The following is an 18,723-nucleotide window of genomic DNA, read 5'->3' as shown; positions in this document are numbered from 1 at the left end:
AATGGGCTGCCCAGGGAGGGAGTGGAGTCACTGTCTCTGGAGGTGTTGAAGGTGAGACTGGATGTGGCATCAGTGCATTGGTCTGGGAACCACGGCAGGGTTGGATCAAGGGTTGGACTTGATGATCTCAGAGGTCTTTTCCAACCCGGTTGATTCTCTGATTCTATGAAAGGCTGAGACAACTGGGATTGTTTAGCCTGGAAAGGAGAAGATTTTAGAGAGACCTTATTGCAGCCTTTCAGTACCTCAAGGAGTTCTACAAGAAAGATGGAGAGGGGCTTTTTACAAGGGGAAATGGGTTTAAAATGAAAGAGAGTAGATCAGATATTAGGAAGAAATTCTTCACTCAGAGGGTGGTGAGACCCTGGCACAGGTTGCCCAGAGAAGCTGTGGCTTCCCCATCCCTGGAAGTGTTCAAGGTCGGGTTGGACAGAGCATCCTGGGCTACTGGAAGGTGTCCCTGCCCATGGCAGGGGGTTGGAATTAGATGATCTTCCAATCCAAGCCATCATAGGATTCAATGAAAAAGCAGATGCCTTGAAAATATTCCACAGATGATAACAGCTTTTCTATTTTTATCTGAACCAGGCAAACAATCAAAAGGGATCAAATTACTGCTCTTTAATGAGTTTCTGCTTGTCAGCTGAGAGGCAGCAATGGCTGGGATGTTATTTTGATGACATGACATCAAAACTAATGCATTTTCTTCTGCACCCTCAGCAGGCTGTCCATGGACAGCTACAGCAGGTCAGCTGACAAGAGGAAATTCAATCAACCACAGCAAAGTGCAAATTGAAATGATCTCCACTCCACCTTGCTCATTGTGTCAGTGACAAGAAACTTTGCCCACCTTCTGAGCCAGGATGATGAGATTCCTTTGAGATGCTCAGTTGTAAATCCGGTTTCTCTTTGTACAAGTCCTCAACACAGTAATTTCTGATGATCTACTCGTGAAAGGAATTAAATGGTTTATGCACTATAGAGCAAAGTCATGCAACAGTGGAATGTGAAAAGCCCATTTCAGTGTCAAAAAAATGGCTATTAATTGAGGAATTAATAATCTGTCAAAGTTTAAGCAATTTCCTTACCAAACCCAAAAGTAAAAAAGCCATTTCTCCAGTAGTTTTTTAGGAAATAAAGACTAGTGTTTACTAAAGTCAAAAGTTTCCTTTTCCAGATACATCTAAAAAGCCTATTTTGAGAGCTGAAGCACATTCCGTAAATGAATGGCTGTTGTGAAGCAGATTCCAACTCCTTTTAATGCCTAATGAAACTACAAGGAATATTTCAGAAAATACACCGAGTGCAATGGACTTATAATTCTCTTTTTAAAGTTATTTTGAGAATCTCTCAGAGAGATGATTGCAAATAGGAGTTTACTATTTATATATTGAGTAGCCTACATAGAATTAAATATATATTATCAAAATATGGACATTTCTAATTCTATCCAAGGAGGTGAATAGCTAATAAAGGCATGGTAACCACTACATTATAAAGAGTGCAGAGAAGTGGGATTTTTAGAATTTTTATATTTTTATGAAGGCCTAGGAAGAAAAGGAAGCCACGGAAACAGCCTTGAATAAGCCCTCTACTCTTTGCCTGATTTCTCAGTTTTTAAGATACCTCCCATATCATTTTGGTTGTTTGGAGAGAATCATGTGGTTGCAAAGGAGAACATAACAAACTGCAACACATCATGGGATGGGACCATTTCCCAAACAGAATGACAACCAGTAGGGCTTCAGTGGAGATGGCTAGGATAAAGCACAGCAATTTAAAGAGAATATCACTTGTAATGATTTTCCCCTGACACTGAAATGCTGCCCAACCCGTTGGACACCAAGTTGTTGAGCTTGCAGTTCCCTAAGACAGAACTCAAATTTTGGCACTGAAGAAACAGAACAATCTTCTCATCTACTTCACCCTGAGAGGTAGAAAACCAAACAAACTGTCCTCTCTAACATCACTCTTCATGAAGAGATAATCACAGAAGTGCTGCCTTTCTAAGAGCCTTTCCTGCTGGGACCCTACATTCTCAAGCTAAATTGACAAAATATTTCTCCTTTAAAACACTGTTACCAAAGAAAACCTCCTGTGCTGCTTTTTAGGTTTTGTTCCTGAGAACACTGATCCAAAATTACTTTGGTTTGGCACCATCACCAAGGATAACAGTCATGAAACATTTTCAAGCAGCTTCTATGACAATGAGAATCATTCTCTGTCGTGGAGTGAATGGCACTGATGAACTTTGTGCTGCCCTATTCCCAAGAAAATCTAGGAGGACATGAAGTGGTCCCCAAGCTGCTCTATCACTCTCCTCCTCAGCAGGATTGGGAAACAAAATGGAACTGTGGGTTAAAGTAAAGGCAGGTCAATAAGGCAAAATCAAAGAAGCAAAGGAAAACAAGAGATTTATTCCCTACTTCCCATTCACAGGCAATGTCCAGCCAGTTGAGATGACTGAAATGCTGCTGAAACATATAGAACTTGTGGGTTTTGTTGGATCAATACATGCCAGCACAGAACTGGCTGCTCAGGGCCTCCTGTTCCCCCCTCCCACAAAGCTCTTCACTCAACAGCAACAACCTCACCCATCTCCCCATCACACCCAGGTCAAAAGGAATTGCTCCTCACAGAAGAATAAACTGCTTCAGATCCTCAGTAAAAAGAACCACACACCTTCCCAGACTGACTCCACTGCAAGTCCACTCACCCCAGAGTCAAGGGGCACCAGGATGAATCACAGAATATGCTGAGTTGAAAGGGACCCCCAAAGAATGATGGACTCCCTTGTGCTGATCTTTGCTCTTGTCCCTCTCACAACAGCAAAAACTCACTGTATTTTAGGGGCTGGATGAGACAGATAATTCAAGTGAAAATATCAGCCAACAGGGGTGGAGTGATGTGAAAGCAATTTATTAAAACTCTGTGTTGCTCTTATAAAGAGTTTAATCCACTCTTCTCCTGGGGGCTGCTGATTTCTGTCTCAGAGAACCCTCCTGAGCCATTAATCACTACAACTGCTCCCTCCATCAGACATCACTGCTCCTGGGGAACTGAGACTGCCCATAAGGATGAGGATACTTGGAACTGACTAATTCAAAAATATTTTAGACAAACATTTATAACAATCTTTTCCAAATCGATACCAAAATTTTAAGTCACCTCAAGCCATATTTAGGCAGTTAAAGGAATGACTGGTGTTGTCCACAACTGTAACTGAAACATCAGCTTTTCACATGGTATTTCCTTCAGCATCTGTGAATGAGATACCACGTGAGGCCAGCAAGACCATTGGTCTGGATGAACACACCCATTTTTGTGCTGTTTCGCAGTTCAAACCGAACGTGCTGAAGCTCAGCCTCTTCTGTCAGGTCCTTGGAGGTGGTTAAAGATGTTACAAAGCATAAATAATTACTGTCTTCAGATCGCTTTGGGAAGTTTAGATCAAAGACTTGGCATCCATCTGAAGGGTCAAAATAATTCACAGCCACAGGGGGAGTATCCCATTTTCCTGCTGATTGCAAGGAAACCTGAGATGGGATGAGGAAAGCTGCTGACTCTTCCAAAGTCCTACTGACTTTGGATTCAAATCAATGGATTCAAGTTACTAGAAGTTAATTGAGCTGCAGGAACTGTCTGCATGTCAACTCTCAAGCTCAGGCAAAGGCAACATAATCCATCCTCCCTTAACTCTGTTTCACAGTAGATTTAATGACCTGGCATTTCTGTGAAGCTTATAAAGACCAAAGAGCATGAAGATGGGCAACAATCAAGGTCACTCTGAAACACATTAAATCACAACCTGAGCATGTGATGTCCTATCAAAATATGAATATATTTGAAGGTTTGGAAGAGATGTGTATAAGTAGTGAAAACTTTTTGAGAGTTTTCTTAGAGAAATTCTTAGAAATTATTCTACCTATTTTCTGGCAGTTCTGCCTTTCTTGGCCTGTTATTTTGAGGGATTTTTTTTTTGCATAGAGCAGACTCTTTTCTCTTAAAATTTCTTTTTCTACTAGTAATCATTTCTCTCTTCTACACATTTGTGGCACAGATTTTAATGTGCTGTCAGGGAAATAATTTAGCTGAGGGAAATGGAGATGCAACCATTAGAATCAGGAAAGTCTTAAAGAATACAAATGTTATCCTAATTTAAGAAATTGGGCCAAATCATAAACCCAGAGCCATTACATGTTATTCAGTGAAAATTCAGATCTCAATTCAGATCATTTTTGACTTATTTAAATTTTAAGCAAAAATTACTGCAGAATCAGGATGTACCTCACTCTTCTTGCCTGAGCAAAAATTGAGCAAGAATGTCAGGATCCAGCAATTAATTATAGACTAAAAGACAAGAATGGAAACAACAAGAACTGACATCTGACTCTAAATGTAGGAGCCTTTTCAAAGTAATAGGATACGGAGGAGGGGGGGAAATTTTGCAGAGCTATTGATTCCTGATTGTGCTGCAGAACAAACATGGCAGCAATGCCAGAGCCAGGGCAGAGGGCTGAGTTATTTTAGGATTTCAATGACAGCTGTCAAAAATACTGTGACCCTAATAAAGCTTCAAATATTGAAACAAGCTTGAAAACTGAGCCAGTCACAGAGTTATTAAGCCATATATAGATGTGTGTAAAAACAGAGGCACTAAGTAAAGCCCTGTGATATCAATTTAAAAGGCAAAAGCAATGCCATGAAACATCCCTGTCTGTGTTTTGCCCTTATTTGCAAAGTTCCTTGGGTTGAATGATTGCTCTGTTCAACACTGAGCAGGAGCTGCTGTGCTCCAACAACATGACACTACCAGGGAGAGATGCACTGGGCAAAAGTCACAATTTCTGTTGTGTGTGTCAGGAGAAGGTGCCCAGACTTGTCTCCTGCTTGGAAGGAACACCAGAGCTGTAAATGCCAAGTATCACAAAGCCACTTGTCAATCTTTCCTTCTCTGCCACCCACAGCCCTCCTGACCCTGATACACACAGGGCGTGTGATTGCATTTGTTGGTGGGATCAGGTACAGAACACAGGGATACTGCAGTGCATGAGGTATTAAAAAACCTAACCAACCACAAGTCAAAAAACATAAGGTCTGAAAGAAAGGGAAAAAACTCAAACACCAGGAATGGACTGTTTAAAATAAACTGTCTGAGCTTCATCCCCACTGATCAGGTTACATAAAACACTTAATCACATAAGAAATCCATAAATGAATTATGCAGGGAAAGCTGTAACTGTGAAGGAAAGCAAAATAATCCAAACTAACCCAATATCTTCTATTTTTCTATGATACATAATTCAATTTAAATTCAAAACAAGGCAGTTGCATGTTCAGGAAACACACACTTAAAGCTGGATTATTACTTTTTCATAAAGACTATAGCCTTGCTCAGGAGATGCTGTCCAAGATGTTAGGTTAGATATTAGAAAAATAATCTTTACTGTGAGGATGGTGAGGCACTGGAACAGGTTGCCAGAGAAGTTGTAGATGCCCCATCCCTGAAATTGTTTAATGCCAAGTTGGGTGGGGTCTGAGCAACCTGATGTGGTGGAAAGTGTCCCTGCCCACAGCAGGGGGCTGGAACGAGATGATCTTTAATATCCCTTCCAACCCAAATTGTTCTATGATTCTATGAATTTTTATCTGTACATTCAAGATCACATGGTGAGTGTAATCAGAGTGGAACTCTTTGCTCAGGGTATTTCATATTTTAAAAGTTTATAATGTTTCAAAATGCAAATGGTCAAATTACCAGGAAAGGATTACTCAATGGCTGTTAAAGATTTAATAACTATCTCCTATGTCAGGAAGACTTTGAGCTCTAAGTCACTGAAGGTTGGGAGAATTTGCTGAATCATAGAATCATAAAGGCTGGAAAAGATCTTTGAGATCATTAAGTCCAATCTTTGACTGAACACCACCATGTCAACTAAAGCCTGGCACTAAGTGCCACATCCAGTCACTAATGATCACTTGTACTCCTGACTGTTGTTCTGTTTTCAATAGCTGAGCAACACTATCAACCATTGCATCATCCACCAAGAAGGGAAACACTGCTTTATTCCTCTGGGGCTCTTGCCTCTTTATTCATTGGCAGATTGTAAGGCTGGAAAGCACAGTAAGCCCATGGGATTTAAGGAATCTCTATAGCAAAGTCTGTGTGCTCAGTCCAGCAACCTTTGTCTGATAGAAAGGTGTCTTGGTAAAGAGGAAGGCACCCTCTGTTGCAATGACTTCTTCCAAGAAAAGGGAGCAGTCAAGTCATCATTCCTTCTCTCTCTCTTTGCCTAACAGGATCGAGATGATTAAGTTGTCACTGGAAAGTACATTTTCTAAACATCAAACCCATTTACCATCTTTCTCAAAGTTTGTCACCTCTATTTTCCTATAAATAATGCTTCAGGCTTAGGATTCCAACAGTCTTGATTGTCACTTTGGGTAAGTGTGCACTCATCCAAATGAGTCAAAAGAAGGGCACAGAAGGTCTGTCTAGGTTGAAGAAATATTGACACTGTACAAAGATGTTTTTAACAAAAAGGCTTCTCCCAGACTGCTGCTGCAATCCCGTCCTTTTACATGGGCACTGATGTTGGCTGTGGCAGCAAAAGGAGCAGCTGCAGAGCTGACACAGGATGTGCACAACGTGACCCAAGAGTTCCTGGGCTATTTTCCTAAGGTGTCAGCAAACAAACACACAGACAGAAGTCCTCAGGAGTTTACATGCTCGTCCCTCTCCCTGCCAGACAAAACTGCCCCAGGGGAGCAGTGACACACTTATGGCAGAGGCCTGGACAGGCAAAAAGTCGGGGCTCAGAGCTCTCCTGAACAGCTGGGCCCTCTGCACACATGGATCTAGAGCCAGGGGTGGCACAACTGCCTGCAAAACTCATGGGGAAAACTGCTTTTTACTTCTCAAGATACATAAAGTGATCTTTGCCCTAGAAGGAATGGGCTTGTCTGTCCAAGTCATGTCTGAGTTGTGATGTTGAGACGAACCGTTGATTCAGTATCATTATTGCAAAAGTAGAAATATCAAACAAATAAAAAAAAAGGAAGAAAACTTTATATGCTAATAATCAAAACAATATTAATTATCATAGATATTAATGGCATCATTTCTTTGACTCACTGAATAGTGACCTTCATATTTCTCATTGACACTGAGGAAAGCTAAAGAAGCCCCTACCTTTAGTATCCTGGAAACGGCACTTAAACCACTGGAATGGAGTAGATGGTGCTGTTTCTTTTGGCTCCTGAATTATCCAGCATGGAGTAAACTCTTTATGACATGTTAAATGGAAGTTCTTGCCAGTCATCACTGAATTTGGGATTTTATTCAGTGATTTGTCCTATGCCAACCACAGTATTTAGTAACTAGTTTCCTAACTTGCTTTCTTCCCTCTTGTTTTCTCTGAAGAGTCATGTAGAGCTGTTACACACTAAAATCCAGCTGTTCTCCCTCTCCCTAAAGTATGTAAGACAGTTTTATATGAACCAGTTTCATGTGGTAGCTGAATCTTTAAATCCACTGATATTTTGAAATCCACTTATATTTTAAAACCCACTTGCATTAAAATTCAGAGTAGAATTGCATGCATCATTGTGGACACGGAAATCCTGAAAACATTCTGATCTGGAAATCTTCAAACTATAAATATGAAATCTGTTGCACACCATTTGGGTTAGGAACCATTTCTAAAGATCAGAAATCATACTTGTTCCAGCATAACTTAATGCAGGTTCTGCCTACATTTTTACTGCTGGAGGATAACTCTTGTTTTAGAAGCTTAGTAATTAGTTTCAAAACTGATGATGAAAAGTAGAGGATTATATTTTTCCTAGGGCTCTTATTAGTATCTTTAGGTTCACTTCCCCCAAGACATGGATCTCTGAACAGAAGATTAACTTTAGTTTTCCAATGGAGTTTTATTGTAAGAATATTTTGGTTCTCTGACTTTCTCCACTTCAGGGATTTAGATTAAAATGTGTCTAGATGTAGCCAACTGATTATAAGATTTGTAATTTCTAGTAGATAGGAATATTTAACTGTGTTAAAAGAAATTGCATTATGTTACAGATTATCATGATGGAACACATTTCCAAACTAATGCAGGGTAAAACCAGAGTAATGCAATTAAAATTATTGTAGTTGCTCTAGATTTAAATTATCAGGACAGATCACTGTTTGCACCCATAAGCAGTGTCTCATGTAAAAGAGGGATAAAATATACATAGAAATTAGATAGATAGATAGATGTGCTGTAAGAACATCGATATTCAGTCAATCTAAAGGACCATTTTTCTGATATTCTCACTTCAGGGCTGGCCAAACACCAAGGAAAATCCTTATAGCTATTTCTCCTTGCAATATTGTAGAGCTTCTGATCATCCTCATTCAAACCCAGTGAGGTGGTAGATATCCTTCCACAATTTCTTTTTTTTGGTCATGTATAATTCCCAAATTTTGGCATCCACAACATCATGCCACAAGTAGTTCCAAAGGTTAAAAAGTGTGGAGAATCATCTTTCTGTGATTGTTTTGAACCACCCCCTTCTAGTTTCTAGTAGAAAGGGGGCACTTCCTTCATCCTTGGGTGGAAGGAGAGCACTGCCAAGCAGTACTGAACTCTTATAAAAGCAAATAATTAAAAAAAATCTATCAATCCTTTGTGCTTTCTCTAAGGTGGTTCCAGAGGATAGCTCAGGCTAACAAATCTCCACTTAAATTTTTGCAAAAGGTCCCAGTGAGCCTCAGTATAAGACAGGATCTACTAAGGACAGGAGTGATGTCACACATGCTTCATTCAAGTCTCCGAGGGATACAAGGGGTCTCTAAACTAAGAATTGTCCCCACCCTCCATTGCCTTCTACCTCTGGGTTCCTACTTTTTCTCTGCAGGAAAAGTCTCATTGATATTTTTGGGTTCAGGTTTTACCAGTTGGAACCTTTCCCATGGTATCAGCCACACAGACCCCCTCTGGGTGGCAGAAAATCTGTAAATCTCATAATCTCCCCTTGAATAATGGCCGGGAAACCTTCTAAAGAAGGAGACAGCTAGAGATGCTTTGTATCAGAAGGAGATTATCAGAAATAATTGGTGAGTCATTTTCCAGGGGTAATGAGGCAAAAGAAAGGAAAATAAAAACTTTCTTTTTGTCTTATACTTAACATTTAAAGTACAGTCTTTACAGAGACAGTATGTCACAGATTATACTTCACCAGTGGGATGAAGTTGTTTTGATATCTCACTATATTGCTGAGGTTACAGCCCAGTCCTTCTACTAGAGACCAACACTCCTTTAGGGCAAAGATCTCCAAAAATCCCTTTTTATTTTTCATCCCCCTCTGAAATCTCCAGTTGTTTGTTTTTCTGCCCCTCAAGAGAGTCTCTTTAGAACATCTCAGAAGGTAAGTGTGCTTTGCAACATCTCCGGGCTGTTGGATTGTCCCTGACTCTGCTTCAATCTGGAGTCCTTAACACTGCTTCTGTATCTCTAATTCATATGGAATCAGGATCCATCAGCCAGAATTGCTATGAGATCCATGTAAAAGCAAGCCCAGCACAAACAGCAGAGAAAAGGGTAATATGATGTTTTGTTTGAATATCACCCTGGCTCACATTTCAGGACCCACTAAGGCTACTTCTGAGACAGAGAAATATTTTAGTAGGCCGGACCTGAACCTGCAGGTGAAGATATTTTTTTCTTACCATAATCAGCTCCCTAAACTGTCTCTCAGCCATCTCACAGAGTGTGATAAAAGACTTAGTTAGAGGCTTTTACCTGTGGAAACCACAACCAGCTCAGCGCTTGACAGAGACCGCGATGATGATGACAATGAGCACCAGAACAGCCAAGGCGATGGAGAGGAGGCAGCACTTCATCTTCCTGGCTCGTAGCTGAGAGGAGAAAGACAGGGAAATAAATACATGGATCTTTAATGGCAAGATGGAGAGTAAATTCATGAGAAAATGTTGCTATTTTTTTGCTGAGAAAATAGCTATTTGAAAGCAGTCAGTGCAACATGGAGAAATTCTCTGGTTTTTTGGACTTCCAGTGAAAATCCCCCTTGAATACAACACCTTCTCTTCCCACTTAAATCATTGTGCCACACTAAATATCCAGGTTTTGCTTGGAGAGCTGGACTTGGGTAAGGCTGCTTGGTTTGGCTTTGGTTGGGGGGTGTCAGATCTGCTTTCTTGTTGCCAGGAGAAAACTGTCTCCTGTGAGATAAAGAAGTCCCTCTCCACTCTGCTGTGCAATGAAGTTGAGACAAGCAATAACATGGGCTGTTTGCAGGGCAGGCAAATATACTTCCAGTATTAACCACCCTGATTTTATTCCATTTCAAATACAGAAAAAGAGATTCTACAGAGTTTTAACTTTGATGCCCATTTCTACTTCAACCCATCAGCCTACCCAGTGACCTCCATGGACATAATGTTATTTATTCCTATTTAAAATCTTTTGTAATAATTCAATTCCTTTTTAGATGGATTAGAAGGAGGTTGTTTCCATGATCCCACAGTGTATGTTATCTTCTTATCCAATACACACACGAAAAAGTATCTTCAATGAAACAGTTAACTCAGACATTTTCCTTGAGACCAGATCAACCAGTCCTGCAGCCACCAGACTTGGTAACATCATCTTGATATGAAAAGATTTATTTATTTATTTTTCAACCCCCAATCAAACTAATTCTTTTATTAAAGTGTGTATTTCCAGACTAGTAGGTTTTTTTCACATTAAGACACTGTGTTGTCCTGCCTCCCTGGCAGATAATCAGTGAGTCATCTTGGCTCTCCATCAGCTTTTCAGTTACTCACACAGATATGTTTTCTTTGGGTTTGGGAAAAAGAAAAAAAAAAAGTGCTTTAAATACCTCATCCCATGTGCATGTGTTAAGAAGGATCTTTTTGTCAGGTATGAAAGGAAAGAGATGTGCAAGGGGATTCCCCAAAACCTTACTTTGGGGTACAGATTTGTTCACACTTTTCCATCAGTTTACTGTGAATCTTTGGGGAGAATAAAGGTGGACAAGGGCTCACAGAAATTATTGTGAGGCCCTGGCACAGGTTGCCCAGAGAAGCTGTGGTTGCCCCATCCCTGGAAGTGTTCAAGGCCAGGTTGGATGGGTTTGGAGCAACCTGGTCTGCTGGAAGGTTTCCCTGCCCATGAAAAGAGGCTTGGAACTGGATGATCTTTAAGGTCATTTCCAACCCAAACCATTCTATGATTCGGGTTCTCTTTAATATTTTTTTTGCCCCCCCACAAAGTGTTGTTTCCTCAGGGTTGCTCCACACTTGGAGCTTTATTTTCTAGAAGGGTAACTGCAGTGCACTCTGAAAGCTCAGTACATGAGACAACAGACCTACTAAACCATCCCCTCTTATTTTAACCTTGATTAATTCCAAGTCAAACCAGGAAACCTCTGCTCCCAACTGCAAACTGCCTCAAGGCACTTCGGTGTCCTTGTCCAACTCTAAAATGTCAAAGCCTGTGTTTGGTCAGCAGAGGACGCTGATGGGTCATTTAGCTTCAAGCAGCAGTCTCAGATAATTCTGAAAAGCAGCTTCAAATGCTGCACAATTATCACTTCAGAGGGCTTTTCCATCATTCCCTTTGCAGAGAGATTCCCCTGTTTTCCTCCTTCTACCCTTACAAAGTCCTATTCACTCTAATTTTGCATTTATATATTCTCACCACCTTCCTAATTTTCTTGGTTTTAACCAACTAAAGCAAATATAAAACTCAAACATAAACAAACTAAGACTGATTAGAGGTAGGAAAAATGCAGCCTAGCCTCTATTCTGGTATTTGGTCCACATTTTATGAGCTTGTCCTGGCTGGTAAGTCAGGATAATGATTCCTGCTGTTTACAACATCTCTTAGTAGATTTAGTATTTCACAGTCTTAAAATCTGGGGCAGGATTCTCCTGTTTATTCCTAGTTCTTTTTTCTTATTTTATATTTCAGCAAGGAAAATGTTCAATATTTTGAGTTCCTTTAGTCTCCAGCCATAAATTTGTACATGCTGGTGGAGCATTAGAAGCTGTTCCTGAGATCTGCCTGATCATAACACCTTTCCTACAGATCCTGAGGAAGAGTGGCTGGATATCCCAGCTTCTTTTTGTCACTTGGTTAAAAAAATACTGATATTTGAGCAAAAGGCAGCAACTCCCTTCACTCTACAGGTGCCCAGGCTGCTTCAGGAAGGGCTATGGAATCATCCCTTCACATGTAACTTGACACAAAGGTTGGATTTGATGATCCCTGAGGTTTTTTCCAACCTTAATTAATATTAGAACAGAACAGGTTGTACAGATTGTCTCACCAGACAGGATCTGTAGACCATGGTGTGGGCACCCTCACCTGAATATTACATAAATCTATGTTAATAAACAACATACATAATAATATCACATCTAACAACTCTGGTTATTATGTCCAGTTCAGGTTAACAGAATCTGAGATTATAAACCCTGTCTTAATGTCCCACTGTCATTCTTGAGGGAAATTGGGACACAGAGAGAAACACGTGCCTATATTTTTAATAACACCAAGGCAACAACAGCCACTGGAAGCACATCAACATCAGAAATGTAAGCACTCAACAGCTAGGCAATGTTGCATTTCCCATTATATATATATTATTATTACTATTATTTATTTTTTTCCCCTCTCCCTCTCAGGCAGGATTTCTGCCTCACTCAGTAAATGAGTAATTATTATGCCGTGCATATCATGTATCTTTATAAATTTTGTATACCTATTCAAGTTTCCTTGGGACATCCATCTACAGTCATGTTCACATGAGACCACACAAACCTTTCACTTTATGCAAAGGTCCTAATTTTCCCATGGGAGTTTCATGACAGCAGAATCATATAGTTAATACTTTCTATCTCAAACACCCCAAACATCAATGCAATCATTGAGTTGTATCCATTTTAAGTGAAGGAAGTAGAGACATTTCATGAGGGAAAGTATGGCTGATCTCAAGAGAATTCAAATTTTCCAAAGGAATAAAAAAATTACAATAAAAAAAGAAGAAGAATAAAAAATGAATAGCAAAGCAAATGTGATTCATCATGTCATTCCTTGAATCAAAGTTAATCTACACATACATGGGAATAGTAAATTATATCCAAACCTGTAATGGGTTTATTTCTCATGGCAGATCCTACCAGGTTTCTGCCAAAGTATTAGAGGTCTCAGAACAGCAGAGCTACAGCCACAGAAAAGTTAAGGACAAATTAAAAAAACGAAAAACAAACAACCCACAAAAAGCCAAACTATCTGTAAAATGAATCATTTATTTTACAACATAATTCTTCAGAGAGTTTTGCATTTTTATAGCATTTCCCACACGGCCGACTCTTCTTTTTCCAGCTCTTCTTTTTCCAGCTCTTTCTGCTTTAACTGCTGAAGATCTTTCTTTCTCACTTGCATTAGGGCTATGCCCCGTCCTCCTTGACTCTCCTGGGCACAGGGAGCTCCGAGGCAATGTGTCCCTCTCTCAGTTCCTGCAGCTACACCCACAGTCGCTCAGAGGGGCAATCTGAGATCATTTTGCCCCCCAGCTTCCACTTGCACTTGAAGCACACTTGGATGTTTACAAAGACAAGGCATTCCTAGAACAGCAGATGGATCAACACCTGAAGTGCACTCTTAGTACAAGCTGAATTTTAAGTCTTCCCCTCAACTTCAAAGAAGTATCAAGAAAACTCGAGTAAGTGTTTTGTTGTTTGGTTGGTTTTTTTTCCAGAGACCTGGAGGTTTTGCCAAACACTCCTAGAGGTCACATGGCTGCTTTCTCCATCTTTTTCTTGTTAAATTGCAAAGCTCTGTCCACATACAGGAGCTGATAGAATTTAACAAATCCTCCTAAAAAACATGTTTTATCCAGGCAAACTTGTATCCTGGCAATCTGCTTTGGAAAACACTGATTCCTGTTAACTATCACTTAAAATGAGTATCTAAATAGAGATATAGAAATCAAGGCAACAAACAATTTCAGGCTGAATTTGGGAAAAGTTCAAAGCTACTAGATTATCTTCTGCTAGAAAATGTCTGAGAAGTAATTATAAGCTCAGTATCTGATTTAATCTTAATTATATTAGCTTATTCTAAACCTTGAATGCTATGCTGCGGCACTGCTCTGGTTTTTCAGCTCTCTTCCCAACCTGTTGTAAGTCCATTACCCAGAACACCTCAAATTTGTTGATTAAATTGCAGCTAATCTATTTTCATTGTACACATTTTCCCAAGATGAAAAGAATCCAGTGTGGGACAAACCCCCCCCCCCAATCCTGTAGCAAGATGTAATGGCTTTTTACAGTTATTTTTGCAAGGCTCTCGGGGTTTTTTAGTAAAATAGGTAAAGATATATTTTAATCCTGACAGAAGCTCTTTAAACACACATGTGAAAAAGGAGTGAAAAGCAGGGAAGGGAGAAGCAAAGGCTATTTAGGGACACAGCTGAGAAGCACTTTATATTGACAGGAAAACTGGATGTGACTGAGCCTGGAAGAAACCTTTCCTTCATTGTTTCAGAAAATGAAGCTGCAAGTCATATTTTACAACCTAGAAGTTATTTATTTCTTGGGGGTGAAATGTGAAATGTTGGAAGACATTTTAATTATGTCACAACAGATAGTTAAGTAATTAAAAACCATTAAAGCCCATTACGGCCTCAGGCCCAGAGAAGCAAGTTTCATCTTGGAAATTCCTAAGCAAATACATTTACAAGGAGGAAAAAAATGTTTTCTTGCTAAGGATTCAAAAACTAGCTGGGGCCAAGCATTGATAATAGGAGAGGCTAAAGGAAATTGTTTTCTCTGTACTTATATTGAATAGAAAAAAAAGTAAAAAGCACTTGAATCATGTATGGAAATTCAGCATCGAGCTTTTCTACCCTCTGTGGGTTGGTTAAACTTTGCACTGCAAGGCAGGATGGTCAAGACTTCTCAACTGCCTCCACAAAGGACATGAAAATCCTTAGAAACAGGTATTTTAGTTCAGGCAGGGATTTGTACCAGAACAGCTGCTCTATTCTGAGAACATCAGAGCATGTGACAACACCTTAGAGCAGAGACACCCCCTGTCTCTACTCTATGGTCAGGGCATTTTCTAGGTCTCCTGCAGGACAGAATCAGTGGGCAGGGTGCTTTCTTTAGCTAAATTAATCTCACCAATATCCTACCTTTTATTCCATCTCTCCCTAGTCTTAGTCCTTGCCCTTGGATAAGGATGATGAGGGTAACCAAAGAGCTTCATCCAACATGGTTAACCCAAGACCATGTGTCTCTGTCCCTCCCTCCTGCAATGCCAAATAATGTAAACCTTTATGGAATCACTGAATCATTAAGGTTGGAAAAGACCTTTAAGAACAAGTCCAACCATCAGCCCAACACCAACACCATGTTCACCACTAATCCATGTCCTCAAGTGCCATATCCACACATTTTTTGAACATTTCCAGGAACAGTGAGTTCACCACTCTCCTTGTTTGCTTGACAACCCATTCAGTGAAGAATTTTTTCCCTGATATCCAATAGAAACCTCCCCTGGTCCAGCTTGACACTGTTTCCTCTCATCCTGTCACTTGTTACCTGGGAGAAGAGGTAGACAACCACCTCACCACAACTTCCTATCAGGTATTTGTGAAGAGCAATAAGGTGTTTCCTCAGCCTCCTTTTCTCCAGGCTGGAGGAAAGGCCTAGACATACCCCAGGATTTTCAGTTTAGTTCTATGGGCAAGAATCTGTCTCCTGGGGGAAAAGGTCCATTTTTCAATGATCATTCCTTAGGTTATTCTGGCAAGCAAGCAAAAATCTACCCTGCACTCAGTGCGAAAAGACACAGTGAGATGACCCATTTTACTCACAGAAATGCTTACATGTATTGTAACACAATTTTAAAATAACAAACAAGTCATGAAGCATTTTCCAACAGAGCCAGGATTATAAGAACTTCTGAAAGTACAGTTCCACTACTTGAGCAAAGAAACCATTGCAGCTTTATCTGCTCTGGAAATTTATTTCCTGCAAACCCATTCAGCAAATAAAACCAAAAAATTATTAAATGTAGTAACCACACAACATCAGCTGCCAGTTATCAGGTCAGGTCCTTTTAAGGGCTTCTGTTGGGCAATGAAAACCCACCTTGATTAATTTTCAAGTGCTGTTTCCTTCACTGTTAGATTAACAAATCTGTTTGACATAAAATGGTTCACTTTATATGCAAATCTCTGTAGAGAGTTTTGTGACATTAAAGAGGTTCATACAATTTTGTTCACCCTGCCCTCAGAGGTCATTTGGAATTGCATGAAAGCGTTTGTCTATGCCCTTAATATGCATTTTGAAAGCTAATTTGAGGTCTGCTGGATTGAGAGCCCAGGTCCTTAATTACGTTTGGACGTGTTTCTACAAAGATGATATTATGAATCTGAAACTGCTGTCATTCCAACACACAATAGCACAAGCTCTGCAGAAGGCTGGGGAGTTCTCATGGGAGAGAAAAAGGAAATATTGAAGCAACACAGCAGAAAATCAGACCTTGTAGATGTGTGGTTATTCCAAGCTTTATGTAAACATACAGAAGGGGAAAAAAATCCCTTTACATTTGCAACAGTGCTTTCATTACTATTATTATTATTATTATTAATAATACTTCACATTCCATTTGCATTGATAAGATCCCTCAGCCAAGCCACACACAGTCACCTCTGATAAGAGAGTAAACACACTGTGTTATTGCAGTGGAAGGGAGGAACACGACCTTTAACGTGTGTACAAATTAAAATGCACTGACCAAATTTGGTGACCTTTATGGTATGGTTTCCTTATAGAGGAACAATGAATTTGCTATCAAATATCACTGCCTCTGCAGGCAGGCTGGAAAAGGCCAGTGATATTATTAAGCACTTACAGTGTTTTTAAATGAGAACAAAGTAGACAAGTTGCATATAAGTAAAACCCAGAAGATATGAGAGCAACAGGGAAAGGCCAGCCCACAGCAACTAGGAAATATTTCACTTTGCTTTGACACATTGTTTTTGGGCCTTTACTTCCACATCATTTTGACTGATTTCAACTTTCCCTTATGATGTTGTCTCTGTGTATTTGCCTCTTTCCACCAATTCTGTGCACTCTTCCCATTCCCCATAAATCTCTTCATGATTCTCTTCTTAGTAATTATTTTCCTTGCATTCATCTCTGGAAGTGTTCCAAGACAGGCTGCCTGGGGCCCCTAAGCAACCTGGTCTAGTGGAAGGTGTCCCTGCTCATGGCAGGAACCAGATCATCTTTAAGGTCTCTTCCAACTGAAACCATTCCATGATTCCACGTGATTCTGTGATATATCCCAGGTGAAACCAAGTGCCATCACTACGTATGATTCCTCAACATATCCTAATGCAATACCGCATTTTCTCCTCACATTTAGCAAGTGATAACCATCCAGGATTGAACTTCCCATTCCTGTAATCCACCTCCAGTTATTTCTTTTAAATGATAATATTGCAGCCGAATCAAAGAAAAAAACTACTGGAAAATATCCAAGTGTCCCACCCTGAAAAAATAATGGAAACATTTTCTCTAGTGCCAACATGCTTTGGGGAAAGATCAGTGAAAGTGTACTTTTTAGTGTTTCTAGGAAATTCGGCTCAACTTTGGAAAGATACGACTTCTCTCAAACCCCAGTTCAGGTACATTCATGACTCGTTCAAAATCTGAGATACTTTTCACCATCTGCACCCACCTCCTATCAGTGTTTTCTGACACAGCACAGTGTTGTCTATGTTGGTTTGCCAGCCCCCAGCTGACAGGGGCTGATGTCAAGCCTGTATACACAGATTTAATTGCTGCATTTCCTACCTTCTGAATGCTTGAATTAGCAATCCTAACATTCCGCTAATGCACTTGTTTTTCTAATGGCTGAGCCATCATTTGTAATAACACATGATAATGGCTTACATTTCTATCATGTCTTTCAAGGCAGCAAACCTCCAACGTGATTCACAAATTCACTATAAAGAGGATTATTTTTTTTTTACCAGCACTGGAATGAAGCCACATTCCTCTGGCAGCTGTTTGAGTGCTACAGAGCAAACCCAGCCAGCAGCTTAAAGCAGGTCCTGACCAGTGTGTGCACCTGAAACACCAGAGACCACGTTTTCCCAAACCAGTATTCCCCCAAGGCAGCAAAGCAAATGTCCTCATACTTTTGCAGAAACCACCTTGAGATGCTTAAAAGCCCCACACAGACTCATGGAGAACTTAATTCCCTCAACAATTTAAACCCAGGAACACATTTGCAAGGAGAGAAAATGACTTGCCACATTCAAGCAGTGCTGTGCTCAGAGAAAACTTTCTTGCTGAGCCGTGTTTATTAGTTAGATTATATTATTTTAGGAATAGGAATACTTGGCTGGATTGGAAAGGACTGTCTTTTTATCACTGTGCTGCTGATCTTAATGCTTTGAGCCCATCAGTTTTCACCCACCTCACTTATCTAGTCTGTAAATCATCAGTTCCTCTGTGAGGGAGTTGTGGGGGCCAGGGCAGAACATCTTAATTCTTGAACCGTATATAGCTCATTCTGTGTCCTAAAAAATGCTTTATCTCCCCACATTGGCTTCTTTTTGCCATTAACAGCTGGATCAAACTTTGCAGAATCTTGTAAGGACCAGAGCCAAAGAAATTATGTAGTT

The 18,723-nt window shown here is 40.1% G+C and overlaps 1 protein-coding gene across 4 annotated transcripts in view; it reads right to left on the bottom strand.

Moving 5' to 3' along the window:
- Positions 1-18,723, bottom strand: part of TSNARE1 (t-SNARE domain containing 1) — a 475,414-nt gene that overhangs the window by 53,787 nt on the left and 402,904 nt on the right. For all 4 annotated transcript variants that reach the window (XM_018075435.2, XM_018075454.2, XM_018075450.2 and 1 more), the window contains one exon: positions 9,789-9,904. In XM_018075435.2, the coding sequence (XP_017930924.2) occupies positions 9,809-9,904 (96 nt within the window). In that variant the 3' untranslated portion in view covers positions 9,789-9,808. The remainder of the gene's footprint in view (positions 1-9,788; positions 9,905-18,723) is intronic.

The sequence above is a fragment of the Manacus vitellinus genome, unplaced genomic scaffold (genome assembly GCF_001715985.3).
Source record: "Manacus vitellinus isolate BGI_N305 unplaced genomic scaffold, ASM171598v3 scaffold_1_pilon, whole genome shotgun sequence".
Taxonomy (NCBI): Eukaryota; Metazoa; Chordata; class Aves; order Passeriformes; family Pipridae; genus Manacus; species Manacus vitellinus.
Note: the sequence above shows the minus strand (reverse complement) of the source record. Positions and strands in the feature narration are given on the sequence as shown.